Genomic DNA, 14,922 nt, shown 5'->3' on the forward strand with positions numbered 1-14,922 from the left:
TGGGAAGCTGGGCTTCGGCTGGCCCTGGGCCTAATGCCTGTGCCACAAGGAGCAGGCAGCTGCTGTGGAGGGGCTGGGGCCTCCGGTCAGCTCTCTGGGACCACCCCAGCTCTGAGAACCAAGGCTCCCTGCTAATCGAGCTCCTTCCTCCTACCTCTCTGGAAGGGGCAGGGAAGGAGATGGCACGGCTTGACGATCGTCAAGTCCCTAGTTGTAGCCAGGACTCCCTCTCCTCCCCAGGAGGGCCTTTTGCAACCCCACGAGCCCCCACACGCCATCAATCCTGCATCACACTGATGGACACTGCATATACAGGAGGGAGCCTGGCTTTGCTTCAGAGGCTGAGGGCAGGATGGATTGTGTCCTCAGGCCTGCTGCTGTTTCTTAACACGCTGGAGTGGGGGTGTGCTCAACTCCCAAACGGTCCACAGCATAGAAAGACAAGAGGAAGTTAATATGTCCTGTTCCCCCAGGACTGCTGGCAGATGGCCCAGCTGGCAGCACAGGAGGTGCAGGTGGAGATGGGCAAGGGGCCAGGGTGCTGGCAAGGAGTCAGTGAAGACCCAGCTCTGGCCCTGCACCCCCGGCCCAGCAATCTAGAGCTGGTATCTGCCTGGCCTTCCATCCTCCATTCCTGGGTTCTGTTGGGGATCAGCCTAGGAGGTTTGCTGGGGGTGGGGGATCTTGCTTTGCTCTACCCAAAGAGTGCAGTTCTAGTGACATTAGGACAGGCTGAAGGAGGGGCCATTGATGGGAGAGAACAAGGAACACCAACATCAATTTTACAGACCTGGATCTACTCTCAGTAAGAGAGTACTGTAGATCTATGAGTATGTAGTGTGGTAATGTCAGAGACAGCTGTTTGAGTGTTAGACAGGAACCTGTTCCTACACCAGAGGGGGCCACCCTGCTCAGGCTGAAAGGCAGATTGATTGATTCTAGGATCTAAAGGCCTTTCTCTCCTGTTCCATAAAACCTCAGGATCTCATGGGATGCCATACGCAGCTGAGCAGGTTGTTAACTGTACAACTCTAGGGAGAACATTCACAATCTAGTCTACATGGATGCTGCCTTCAAGTTTTACAGTATATGATCTGATAGCTCTATACGGTGGCCCTACCCCAGAGAGCCCTCCCATTTCTATTTCTAAAGTCTCATTTTGCCCTTTAATAACCCCAGTGCTATTACTGAAAGTTTGTAGAACTGCTCTGACATTCCCATAGCAACCCAGTATGATGTCATAAACAGAGGATTAGCACATTCTAATGCCCAACCAGCAGATCTTCTTACCCTTGTTACCCATGGGCTAAGTGCCCTGCTGGGGAGGGACAAGGAAGGACGCTGAGGCTGGCAGAGGGAGAGTAACAGAGGCGTGCACAGCGGTGGGACTGATGGGGTGGTGGGGTGGCGTTCAGGCTGGAAGGGACGGAGCGCTCCAGCTTTCCTGAGCTGCAGGATGAGCTCCAGGAGCTGGCCTCCCTAGCCCAGGTCTGTGTACCTGTTGAGTCGGGGTCTGGTCTTTGGAACAAATCCTTCAGGAAGCTTGGGCCTGTGATTTGGGAGCAGACCTGAATGGAGGGAAAAGCATTTAAGAGGATGGTCTCTGCACTCCCTCTGCAGCTCTGGGGACTGAACAGAAAGCCCAAGGGGGTAGGAGGCTGGCACTGGGGGTGAGTATAATGCAGTCTCTGGACACACACTGCCCTTTTAGGAGGGGCTTGGAGGTGTGGAAGGTGTAATGGTGCCCACAGCCCCCTGCCCCCTCTGCCCGAGGGCCCTTTACCTGCTCGGTGGGCCATCTTCACACACTCCTCTATCTTGCGGTGCTCTTCCTGGCACAGCCCAGTGATGCTCCGGGGCAGCATGCCCCCATGTGGCCGGATGAACTGACTGAGCAACAGAACATCCTAGTGGAAACGGAAACAGGAGAGGAGGATCGTGTGGATGGGTGCTGGCTGCCAGGGAGCCAGGGCCAAGTGGCCTGCAGGGTAGGCTGTTGTGGCTGGCATTGTAAGGGGCTGACACCACCCTGAGAAGCGACCTGAGACCATTCCCTCCACACAGAGCTCTGCACTCAGGCCCGCTGCCTCCACTGCAACAAGTTCAATCCCAACTTAGCAAGATTTCCTGGCCCCATTACCAACCCCAAGAGTTCTCAGCTCCTCTATGAGACAGTCTTCCGACAGACCTGGTGAGAGAAGGGGAACTTTTCAAGAAGGTTAACAAGCTATCATGCACCCACAGTATCTCTCCTGGTGATGAAAGTGTGTTATCCTCTTTGGGTGACGTAGGGGGTATGTTATGTATTTACACACAGGAGGGAAGACCTGTACCATTTCCGCCCCCAAAGTCTACATATGACAGGCTACACACCACAGCCCAGAAGACATGCAGAGAGCCCCTCCACCTTCTGCCATGCCCTCTGAACGAAGCGCCAGGCAGCAATAAGCTGAGGAGGATGAGGTCAAGTTGTAAAGTTAAATCCCACATCTTCTACACCCCCTGTCCCCAGATGTGAATGGATTCCTGGGCTTCCTTTGAACCATCAGACTGCTTTGGATGAGTCAAGGAAATAATGATAAACAAAGCCAGCATCCAGAGAGACCAAGTCCACTCCCAACTCTCACAGGATGGCAGGGGTTAAAGAAAAAGTCTCCCACACCACCCCCAGGGGCCTGATATGCCTGTCTCCACAGTCCTGGTCCTCACACGGATTCGCTGCCCTGGCAGGCGCCTCGCTGTATAACTGTAGATTTGCTTTAATCACTGGTCAGCTCCTGGGGGACCCAGGCCCCCAATTCCCACCCCTGTAATCCTCAGAATCTGATGAAAAGAACTTGGACTGGATTATCTGGGGATAATACACGGGGCTCACAGCCCCAGCACTGCCCCCACTGCAGGCTGCCAAGGAGGCTGACAGCTCTCTGCAGCTTAGAGTAGCGCTGTCCTGAGCAGAAAGGGGTGAAAAGGAAAACAACTTCTCCGGCCTTTACCTTGGAGGGGATTGGATTTCTTCTGCTTCATAAACAGAGCCAAGTCCATTTCCTGGAAACGGCTGGTAGGAAGAGTACCCCGCAGTGGTCACGCAGGTGTGGGTTCCCCTCCCCATCCACAGCTGGGATTCTAGGTATGGCCAGGACCCTACAAACTTCCATGTCAAAGAAGCTGAGAGCACTGCCTGTGGCCTGCAAGTTCCCTGTTACTCCAAGTGGCCATCAGCAAAAGGGCGGGGACAGGGTGAAAGAACACCTCCACCCCCGACCCTGGGGTGGCGTGAGGCCAAGGCTCCCAGCCCAGGAGATTAGTTGAGTTGTTCTGTTCAGATCCCATGGGCATGTGGCCTTTCCTGCTCTCACCACCTGACCGGGATCTCTGCCCTTAGTCATCCCATTCCACAGAGGGGTACAGGGACAACGTGCAGGTCAAACTGGCCCAAAGCCTGCATCACCTGAAACCTAAAAATAGGGTGCTTAATGTCACCAGAACTCTGAAGGACAAATATGTATTTCTCCAGGGCTGTGTCCATCCCCCAGGCCTGCCCCATCTCCAGACATGATGCAGAACAGCAGCTGGGACTGGCGGCTCTGCCTGGGTTTCATACCCCAGAGTGCATCCCAGCTCTGCTACTTTCTAGCTGTGTGATCTGAGGCGGGTGCATTAACTTTGCCATGCCTCAAATTGCCTCCTCTGTAAAACAAGGATGAAAACAGTACCTACTTCACCGGGATATTGTGGAAACAAAGTGAATTATGCCCCTACTGTTGTTTGCCCTCATCATCTCTCCGTGAAACGACAGCTCTAGAAGAGCTACAGCAAACAGGGGTTCCTGTAGCTCCAGTGTGGGAAGAGAGTCAAGTGTCCCCAGATCACAGCGAGGACTCTCAAGACACGCCCTCATTACACAAGGAGGAAAACCAAACCCAGACTCTGATTCTATCCCTTGGGAACACAGCCCTACGAGACTGGGCTCTAGGGCCCTGGTGGTCTGAGCTGCCTGCAACCAGACCAGGAACTGAGTCAGGGACTCTCCACCCTGGCTGCACATTAGAATCACCTGGGGAGCTTTAAAAAATAATGATGGCTGGGCTCCATCCCAGGCCAGCAGAATCATCTAGGCGTGGGGTCTGAGCATTTTTAAAGTTCCCCTGGGACTCATGTATGGCCAGCGTTGAGAGCCGCTGGACACAATGCTTCTGTCTTGGTGGCTCCATGAGATGCCTGTTAAGCCCACGGGGAACAGAAGCTCTGAGACGCGCAGACTCACCTCATAGCTATACTTATGCTTCAGGTTCCAGCGGCAGATGGGGCATTGGCCGGAGGGGTTGGGGGGATTTGGACTTTCCTTGGGAGTCCCTGTGATTCGGCCTTCAATCTAGGAGGCAGAGAAAGAGAGCTGATGAGGGGGGAGAGTTGTGTGGAGACCCTGATCCTTGAGGAACCCCCAAAAGCTGGTGAAGCTTCCTCTCTAGGGGTCTCGGGGGAGCAGCTAATGGGCCTCTCTGCCTGAACACAGCTGCTGGACACTGGGTCTCAGGTGGCCACAGAGCTGGGCTTGGTGACCTGTGAGGGTAACAGAAACTGAACTTAATGCTGGTGGCAAGAGAAGAGGTGTGTTGTATCTGCTGAGTGCTAGCTTTCCATCCTCAAAAAGACAAAAGCTCCAGAACTTTATGCTTCCTTCTCCCTGCTTTGGGAAAAAGTAATCCATGCACATGGTAAAAAGTTTCAAACTGCACAGGGATGTGGAGTCCAGAGGAAGTCTCACCCCTTATCCCGCATATCATTCTTAGCAGAAACTGCAGTTTCCAGCTCTAACAGAGGTAAGTGTACACCAGTGATTCTCAACCAGGCACGATTTGGCCTCCCAGGGGACACCAGACAAGGAAACAATTCTGATGGTCGCCACGGGGGTGGGGTGGGGTGGGGATGGGTCCCTAGCCCCTAGCAGGGAAGCTGCTAATAAGCATCCTATGACAGACAGGACAGGCCCCCACAGCAGAGAACCAGCCCGTCTAAAACACCAGCAGTGCTGGGCTAAAAAACCTGGTCTAGGCCTACACGAGCAGACAACTGTGTGCATGCCCCTCCTCCCTCTAAAAACACAGAGCAGGGGACACAGTCCCCTGGCTGCCTCCTCTCAGCACTCTGGATGCCACCTTTCACACCCCACTTGGGCCACGTGTGAAGTGACCTCCGCCATGGCTGCTGTGTCCTGTGACACAGCCTTGGAGAGACTAAGCGCAATAAACCAGTGACCTGGGCGTCAGCTCCAATTGCAGGAGGGGGAGGTTAGACAGCCTTGCTGATTGAGGCCACGGATTATGAGAGTGAGGCTGGGCCAGGTCTGAGAGGCTTTGGGAGGGAAGCAACTCTCCCAGGGGAGAAGTGGCAAAAGGCAAAGGAGCTGGCTGCGCAGGGTGCTGTTACTACTGCCTTTCCGGCAATGCCACCCCAGCGATGCCAGAAATGGAGCCAAGAGCTCGGGAAAATGGGCAGATGTATGGAAGGTCTTGGGAGGGGGTCAAAGTGGGCCTGGGCAGGGAGAGCTAACATTTACACACTCCCCACTACAGGCCTGGCTCTGTGCTGGTAATGGTCCACATGGATCATCTAACTCCACAGCCTAGTGAGGGCAGATTCATGATCTTATTTTACTGATGAAGAAGTGAGACTCTGGACAATGAGTAACACCCAAAGTCAGCCATGGCACTGCCTCTTCAGGCATGGCTAGGCTCCCTCCCCAAGGGCTCTCATGGGACCACATGCCTCTGAGTTCGTTCCACAAATAGCAAATTCATGCCCCGCAGGAAAAACACTCTGCACACACAGAAATCCAATGAGTTTCTCTCCACCAGCATGGAGTTTACAGGGTGAACACTTGTTTCAGTCTGGGATAAGCGAACTATTCTTAAAGGGATGGGAGTCCCTTGAAAGAACTGCCTTGAGGTCTTAACCTCAAGTACAAAGATTGAGGGGGAGCCTTCTGGGGAAGACCCAAAGAGGGAACCCTAAGGGCTTGTCCTGGGGATAAGAAGGCCTTGGGGAGGGCTGTGCATGGCTAGCTGCCAGAGGGTTAAATCCCTGGTTGACATGGAAGCCACAGAGGCTTCTGGGAACTCTGTGGAGTGGTTGAGGATTTCTTGGGAGGCACAGAAGGCCATGTGAAAACAACGTTGTCTTTTAGGGATTATAGGATAATCTAGGCCCCATGACTCCCTGAGGAAGGGAGGTGAGATGGGCCCAGTGTGGGTGGGGGTTGGGGGAGGAGTAGAAGGAGTGAAAAGCCGTCTAGCTTTCTCACCACCAGATGAGCTGGGGCGCCAGTTATGAGCCCAGGGCCCAGAAAGTGTCCCCTTCGCACTGCCTCACTGAAGGCGTAGCTTAGTCATTCTAGGCAGAAAGGAAAGAGACAGATCCAGGCTCCTGGCCCCGGGTCAACTTACTCTCTCTAGCCTTGCCATTGCCTTAGTTTCCCCTTTGGAAAACTGACTTATCGCCACCAAAAAACACAGCAGCAAATACTTCTGAGCCCGTGTCATACAAAAGGCCACTCTAATCAAGTAACAGACGCTTCAGTCCAACACAGCGACTGTTCCTGATTAACCACACTCCCGCACACGGGTTAAAAATAGGGGATGCGGGATTTATGGTCACAGAGGGAGCAGATCCTGAGGTCAGTCCAGTTGGGGCTCCTACCCTCTCTCAGAGGAGCAGCCAGGCAGCTCCAAGTGGTACAGAGATTAGAAGTGGCCAGCTCGACAATACTTACTATAGTCGTCTTCCCTTCTTGGATCTCCACCACTACAGAGATAAAGGGGAAAAATTAGGTCAGCCATTTAATAAGGAACAGGGAGTTTTAAATAATAGCTCAAACCTTACACACGAAGGAAGATGAAGCGCTCTGTCTGCACCTGCCACGGCCCCCACTCGGAAGTGTGCAGGATTTGCTGCCCAGGGCCAGGCTCTGTGCCCTGCAGGCTGTGCACAGCAGTGCTAAGTCGCTTCAGTCATGTCCGACTCTTTGCAGCCCCATGGACTGTTGCCCACCAGGCTCCTCTGTCCATGGGGATTCTCCAAGCAAGAATACTGGAGTGGGTTGCCATTTCTCCTCCAGGGGACCTTCCTGACGCAGGGACTGAACCCATGTCTCCTGTGGCTCCTGCACTGCATGCAGATTCTTTACTGCTGAGCCACTGGGGAAGCCCATAACGTAGGGGCTTCTGCAAAGCAGGAGACCCCAATTTGATTCCTGGGTTGGGAAGATCTGCTGGAGAAGGGATAGGCTACCCACTCCAGTATTCTTGGGCTTCCCTGGTGGCTCAGCTGGTAAAGAATCCGCCTGCAATGTGGGAGACCTGGGTTCGATCCCTGGGTTGGGAAGATCCCCTGGAGAAGGGAAAGGCTACCTACCCACTCTAGCATTCTGACCTGGAGAATTCTATGGACTGTATAGTCCATGGGGGTCACAAAGAGTCAGACACGACTGAGTGACTTGCACTCTCACTTCTCCTGCAGGCTGGGTGGGGGGCAAATCCAGATACCCATATCATATCACCTCTCTGAGATTAAGGGTCTTCCCACTGTTTCTGCCTTTCTAAGCCAAGATTTATCTTGGTTCCATCCAAGGTACTTGGCAAGATCTTGCCCTATTGTGGCTAGCAATCATGGCTTAAGAGCTGAGGGGTTGGGGGTGGACAGAGGCCATAAAAAGACCTTCAAAAGTACCCATTGTATGTGTTCTCTCATGAAGAGAAACCAGACAAATGTGGTTCCTGACCTTGACCAGTCTGAATCTAAGATGCAGCACCCAGGGGCCCCACAATGGGTAATAATGAGATCAATTCACTCTGAGAACATCTTGAGAGCCTTGTGTTAAAAACCTGTACAAAGGCAGCTATCTCTCCTCCCTGCAGGGATGCATTTTGTTATCCACACTGGAGAGGGAAGAGTGACAGGAACGATGGGCCTGCAGGTACGGGGTTGGGGTCAGGGCAGAATTTCAAAAAGAGGACTGCAGAGTCATCCTGAGAGGGACTCCCTCAGCTCTTCGCCTATTTAGGAGTGAGGCAGTCAGAAAAGAACTCAAGGGCAAAACAATTTCATTGCATGCATGTCAGGCTGTACTTATGTCCTCTTATTTAACCAGGATGCAGAAAGACAACTTCAACAATATCCTAAGGGAGAACCAAGCTCATAACCCACATTTGGCAAATAAAATCAAACAGAAGGTTCTTGGAGATTCTCACATGGTCGCCCAGTTTCTTCAGAAACAGAGAAGCCGTGGCTTTCAGCACAGGAACTGGCACACTGCAGATGCTCCATAAATGCTAGGGAGCAAAATGCTGGTCGTGATGCCCTTCTGACTGCTAATTACTATAATAGAAAATGTGAGTGCACACAGCTATAGCTAGGCTGAAAATTGTCTCCCCAAATGCTAAAACCATATTTTAACAGCAGCTTGGCTACCACAATTAGTTCTACTCAGCTCTGGTCAAGGAAAGAAGCAGTACAGATTAGAAAGAACCTAAGGTTAACTTTGTGAATCTAATGAAAGTTACGGACCTCGCCCTAGAAACATGTCTCTCGGTGTACACACAATTAGACATGGATTACAGGAAGCTCGCAGACCCCTGCAGCTATGTACCTAAATGGTAAGACTGGTTTTCCCTCAGTGGTGGCAGGAGGTGATTTTCTAAAGTTTCTAAAATAAACATGTACTTCTTTTGCAATAAAAAATATGCAGTAAAAACACAGAGGCTAAGGGAAAAAAAGTGAGGCAATTCGAACCCACCCGGAGGCCCACGGCAGCATCTGTGATCACTGAGCTCTGTGACTGACACCAAATTGGACCCAGACTGCCTGGAACTATCCCCCATTCGTTTTCTGGGCATGGCCATTCATAAAGACCCATTACTCCAAACAACCAAACTGAGAGCCCTTCAACTGCGACTCCACACACACAAGGGAGTGACAACTGGCCAGAAAGGCCCCGAGGCTTTCTCCAGAGAACACTACAGTTACTAATCAACTCAAAGACAAACTAAGCTCTCCCTAAGAGAAAATGCGTCACCCCATGCACGGATCTACTTGTTCCCAAGAAGCCAGCCTAAACGGGATGTGGGTGAGACTCAACCTGGTACTCAGTCTGGAGGCCAGCATGTCTGCAGGGGGATGGTCACTGCGCTGCGTCAGCTTACAAGAGCATCGGGGCAGGAGGGCCGAGCCCTAGCCCAGCTGGGCACCCAGGAAACTTTGCAAATCTGCAAAAACCAAGCTGGAAGAGGGACGGAGGGTGACCCAGTCTGAGCAATGGCAGGTGAGGGGGGCAGCACAGGTTTTTATGAATCCCAATAGGAAACAAAAGGAGACCTACTCCGGAATCACTTGAGTCGGCGTGAGATCAGTGCCCTGAAGTGAAGCGGACCAACATGTGCTTCCCCTCTCCGTGGAGGCACTTGGGTCCTAACCATGAGGTAAACAAGTCGAGCAAAACACACATCACTCCTGGCAAAGAACCAAACCCTGAAGTCATCCCACTGGCCCCTGGAAGAGAGATCAAAGTCCATGGCAAGCTCCACTATTCATAAGCTCCCCACACAGCAACTCTGAGCCAGTGAATCATCTCACTATAAGTTAGCGGGTAAAACAATAGGCAGATGCTTATCTCATAGAGATGATTTGTCAAACAAGGAGGAATGACTTGAGAACTCATATGGAACTGAGACTGATCAGGGCAGTATCTCAGTGCAGGGGCTGAGGGCCCACTGGAGCCTGAAGCCCTAGTAGATTTCAGGCCTCTCAAAACAGAGATAGGAATCAAAACAGTATTGCTTTTCAGCATGCATACAAAAACATGTCAAAACCAAACAAAACCTGAGATCCATTTTGTCCCTGGCCTCCTCTCCATTCAAGAGAAGTGGGGGTGGTTAAGAAAAGCTGGACTAACAGGAGACCATTAGTCACTGACTGAAAACTTGTTTAGAAAAAGATGGAATTGCCCTTGTGTTCTGAGATCTGGCTGGATTAAGTAAACTAAAGAAGCAGTTTTCTAAACCAAGATTAAGGGCCAAGATCTTACACATCAAATAATCTGTGCCACAGGAGGCAAGGCATTTGCTGAGCAACCGTGGAGTGTACGACTGGGCTCCACCCACTGTGGAGAGCTCCCCCCTAAGAGGAGACACAGGCTTTGCCCTAGAGGAGAAAAGAGAACTAAACCAAGCATGGGAACTTCACTCTAATAAAGTCCATGCCTCATAAAGAGGTCCTTTGAGTACTTTAGTAAATACTCGCCTAGGATGGAGTCCAAGATAACTGAATTGTAAGTCTAGAGCAAACAGCATCACGGTGAGATTGCAGTGAGGCAAAAAGACCTTGATGGCCACACAGACAGACAGAGAGAACTGTGGCGGGATAAAGGCCCACCTGTTTAGTAAAGAAGGAAGTGAGGGGAGATGAATGACAAGGGCTGGAGGGAACTGCTGCAGGAAGTGCCCAGAGGACCGACGTCCTTCTTGGAAAGGCTCCATGGAAAGCGAGTCCCAAGCAGAGCACAAAGGGATGGAGTAACTGAATGGCAAGGTGGCTACAGGGCAGCACCAACAATCTTACATAGCATGCTTGGCAAGTGTGGCCATTCACTGCTTTTCTCAAACCCCTTCCTCCCTCAAGTACTGCTCCCTTCTGCTCATCTTTAACTCCGCCACAAAAGTTTTCTGATTCTCTCACCACCTACCCTTTCCTTTTCCCTTGGACCTGAGGGAACTTCCCTCTGCACTATCCTTCAAACGAGGAGTCTCACTGCTACACAAAAATCTCTTTCCACTAGCAGGTTACTCTGGACCACGTCTTTTGAATTCTTTAAAGCCCCCAACTTGCTCACTTCTATCTCAAAGCTTTTAGTTACAGGGCTGTCCATCCTGCAAGGCACATCCTTTTCTGAAATGCTAGGTCCTCCAGAAAGCTCCCTTAGCTAACTGGAAAAGAAGAAAAACATTCCCTTCAGCTTTTACTTCTTTCAACACACTCTGCTCTGAGGATCTGCCAGATCATTATTGTTCATTTAGAAAGTCATATGTGTTTATTACTCTTGTTTTAAACGCTTTCCTTCACAAGGGCTCTAAGAGTGACAAGGCAGGAACAAGGTCTTATCTCTGCTAGGTCTCACGGTGTCAATCATGAAATCAACTCCAGCAAGTTAACTGATAACAGCTTTTAGGGAAGGAGGGAGCCGCCGGGAAGCCCTGCCGTGGAGTCCCAAGGTGGTGTCACTGGTGGAGAGGGAAGATTGCTGGCCCTACTCTGACTCCAGCACTTACTAGCTGTGTGATGCTGGGCACAGCTACTGAACACCTCTGGACCAGATTTCTTCATTTGTAAAAATGCCAGAAATATCCACCTTTAAAGGTTGTTGAGAAGACTGAAAAGTGTATGTGGAAAACCTAGCAGAGTGCTTGCAGCAAGCACTTAGTAAACCACTATTTCCATTTTTTGCCTTCCCTTAAGTCTTGCTTCTTCCATAATCATCTTTTTTGGTTCTGTATGTCCTTCTGGTCAAAGATCAGACCAGGCTTTCTCAACAGCAGCAGGACTGGTATTTCAGGCCAGGCGGTTCTTTGTTGTGGGGGGCTGTCCTGTGCACAGGAAGATGCTTAGCAGCATCCCTGGCTTCTACCACCACACATCAGGAGCACCAGCTGTGACGACCAAAAATGTCTCTGGACATTGCCAAGTGTTCCTGAGAGAACAAACTGCCCTTGACTGAGAATCACTGCTTCATGCAGAGAGCTTCTACAGGCAGGAGCAGTAGTGCTGAGTGCCCAAGAACTCTGACTAAAATTAGAGTACTATCGTATCAGAAAAGTAGAAATGCTTGAATGTCTTCAGCAAGATGCCAGCTCCCTCTCTGTGACTTTAAATTCTATGTATACAATCAGTTCAGTTCAGTCGCTCAGTAGTGTCCAACTCTTTGCGACCCCATGAATTGCAGCACTCCAGGCCTCCCTGCCCATCACCAACTCCCGGAGTTTACCCAAACTCATGTCCATCGAGTGGTGATGCCATCCAGCCATCTCATCCTCTGTCGTCCCCTTCTCCTCCTGCCCCCAATCCCTCCCAGCATCAGGGTCTTTTCCAAATGTATACAATATTATTCCTCAAATATACCAGCCAGGACCAGTCAAAATTAGCTATATGTGTAATTCTTTTAGCTTTACACATAATGGATAGAATATCAAGAGAAAGTTGTTGGTGTTGTTTTTAATTTAAAGGCTTTGGAGATAGGTGGTTCTCAAGAAAAGTATAAGCTAAGCTAATGCCTTCAAGTAAGATCACATCAATTCAATTATTTGGCTTTTAGGTCTGACAGTAACACAGAGAAGCTACCAGGTATTCATGGTGAGGAAGACTTGAAATATTCATCTCATCATATAGCCATCTCTCCAACTGAAAAATTCAAATCTCAAATATTCCTTTGTTAAAAAGACAAAACTATTCCTTTTGCTTATCCTCTGGGAACATGGCAAAGAACTGTTTTCAACTTTTAATTTAGAAATGGATATGTGCATTGTAGTTGTTAATGTTTGACACTTGGTAGATGTCATCAAAAATGTTACAGGCATGGAATTCCCTGGTGGCCCAGTGTTTAGGGCTCTGTGCTTTCACTGCAAAGAATCCAAGTTTGATCCCTGGTTGGGGAACTAAGATCCCACAAGCCAAGTGGAGTGGCCAAAAAAAAAAAAAAAAAGCTATGTGCATATGCCTATTTTACAGCATAGGAACACATGAAACAACTTTCCAAGTCCTTTTTACCATCAGCGTGATCTCTTTGGCGTCTTTCTTTATCAATGCATTAGTTCATCTAACGATAAGGAGGCAGTACCTGGATTTTGTTTTTCTTTCTAGCAAATGTTCCATCTTCCCTTCATAGCTAAATTCTTCAAACACCTATTTCTATTTCTTCATTAATTATCTCTTTAATTTTCCCAAACTGGGTTCCTTATCTGCCATTCTACTGAAAACTTACAAAAGACTTTTTCTGAGACAAATCCAATGCTCCCCTTCTTAGGCTTTTTTTTTTTTTTTTTGGACTTTTATTCTTCCCCTGGTAAAATAATCACCATTTTTCCCTGGATATATCTCAGCTTTAGTTAAAGGATATGCTACTCCAGATCTTAAACACACACACACACACACACACACACACACACACACACACAAAACCACTTCTTTGCACATCACTTATCCTTTCCTGCTTCCAGCAGTGCACAAAGGAAGGTTATGTACTGAAAAGAACTTTCCATTTTCCGCCAGATTCCATCCTTTTATGAGCCTATTAAAGACACACCCCCTTCAGGAAAACTTCCAATTCAGTTTGCTGTTTCCAGTAACCAAATCTCTCTGAACATATGCTTAGTCGCTAAGTCATGTCCATCTCTTTTAGGATCCCGTGGACTGTACCCACCAGGCTCCTCTGTGCATAGGATTTTTCAAGCAAGAATACTGGAGCGGGTTGCTATTTCCTTCTCCAGGGAATCTTCCCAGACCCGGGGATCAAACCCGTGTCTCCTGCATTTCAGGATTCTTTACCCGCTGAGCCATCAAGGAAGCCTCAAATACCTAATACCTAAATTGTATTCATTGGAGAGTATTGAATCATCTCATTAGAACCTAACTTCTCAGGAACCCCTTGACAGTTTGAAGTATAGCACTTCGCCTTCAGTAAGCTCTCAGTTCAATGTCAGGCTGCCTTTCCAGACTAAATGAAAAGCAAAACCACCATCCAGGATATGCCTGTTTCAGCTGTTCAATGGCTTTTCCACATTGCCTTCCACCTCTTAGACTAAGGGTTAGGGCAGTGAAAGCTGCCATCAGATTACAGCATTTCAGATGAGAAACTGGAAAAGGAGGCCCAGAGGAGGGTATCCAGCTGACCTTCCTTGATAGCGCAATAATTCTTTAGTGAAGGAGGCGGCGGTTCGAAGAATATGGAATAGAGAATTAACATCCAGTGCCTATGTGCGTAGGCGCTAAGTCGCTTCAGTCGTGTCCGACTCTTTGTGACCCTATGGACTGTAGCCTGCCAGGCTCCTCTGTCCATAGGATTCTCCAGGCAAGAGTACTGAATTGTCATACCTTCTTCCAGGGGATCTTCCCGATGCAGGGATCGAACCCATGTCTCTTATGTCTCTTGCATTGCCAGGCCCTTAACAAAAAACTTTTCTGAACCCTAGAACAAGTTTCTATTCTGCTCCTAAATAAGCAAGGCTTTCTCTCCGATCTTCACCCCCCTCGCCCCACTCCCCGCCACCACCCATGATGACACTCACGATGGGTGAGAGATCAAGGAAATAGCATCAGGGTTCCGAAGAAAACTGCTAGCATTCCCGGAGCGCAAACATCTCCGACGTTTCAGAATCGCGCTAAGGAAAGGGAGGGAGGGACGCATGGGGGCAGAAAGAACCAGCCTTCGTTTCTTCTCTTCAACCCTAGGAGGTCACCAGGACCCAGCACTCACCTTCCCTGAACCCGCGGGCTGGTGGCCTAGCCCAGCTGGTCACGGTCGGGCCTGTCAACAGCCCTCTGAGAAACCGTCCACAGCCGGACACCAGCACATTGAGGGCCACCATCTTGAAAACTATCGCTGACCTCTTGTGCACTTCCGCTTCCGGAATGGGGCGCGCGCGCAGCCGCAGTAGTGGGCAGGAAGAGTGAGTCTTGTGAGCGTCTAGCTCCGTCACTCTTGTCAGTTACTTCGATTTCCTCACCTCTCCAGCTCTGAGCAAAGCAGAGTTAATGTGTGAAGCCTGTGCTTCATTTTGAGAGGCTGGGGAGGTTTTTAGCTCCTGTCTGCCAGTCCTCGAAGTCTCCAGGGTCGCTTTCGTTCCCTGGCGGACTTCTGTAAAATTACATGCACTATCTTTA

General features: G+C 50.0%; 1 protein-coding gene across 5 annotated transcripts in view; it reads right to left on the reverse strand.

Annotated features, from left to right (window-relative positions):
• MRPS18A (mitochondrial ribosomal protein S18A) overlaps positions 1-14,637 on the reverse strand; it is a 23,230-nt gene extending 8,593 nt beyond the window's left edge. For 2 of the 5 annotated variants that reach the window (XM_086371831.1, XM_086371827.1), the window contains exons 1-5: positions 14,516-14,637; positions 6,770-6,801; positions 4,265-4,372; positions 1,784-1,907; positions 1,499-1,568 (exon numbers count right to left, since the gene is read on the reverse strand). In XM_086371831.1, the coding sequence (XP_086227957.1) occupies positions 1,499-1,568; positions 1,784-1,907; positions 4,265-4,372; positions 6,770-6,801; positions 14,516-14,627 (446 nt within the window). In that variant the 5' untranslated portion in view covers positions 14,628-14,637. Of the gene's footprint in view, positions 1-1,498; positions 1,569-1,783; positions 1,908-2,993; positions 3,318-4,264; positions 4,373-6,769; positions 6,802-14,515 lie in introns of those variants that run through there. The other 3 variants (XM_086371828.1, XM_086371830.1, XM_086371829.1) reach the window with 3 other exon arrangements.
• Positions 14,638-14,922: the final 285 nt, after the last annotated feature.

Source organism: Bos grunniens, chromosome 23 (genome assembly GCF_055505025.1).
Source record: "Bos grunniens cultivar Pamir isolate PY7600 chromosome 23, Bosgru_T2T1.0, whole genome shotgun sequence".
In the NCBI taxonomy this organism is placed as follows: Eukaryota; Metazoa; Chordata; class Mammalia; order Artiodactyla; family Bovidae; genus Bos; species Bos grunniens.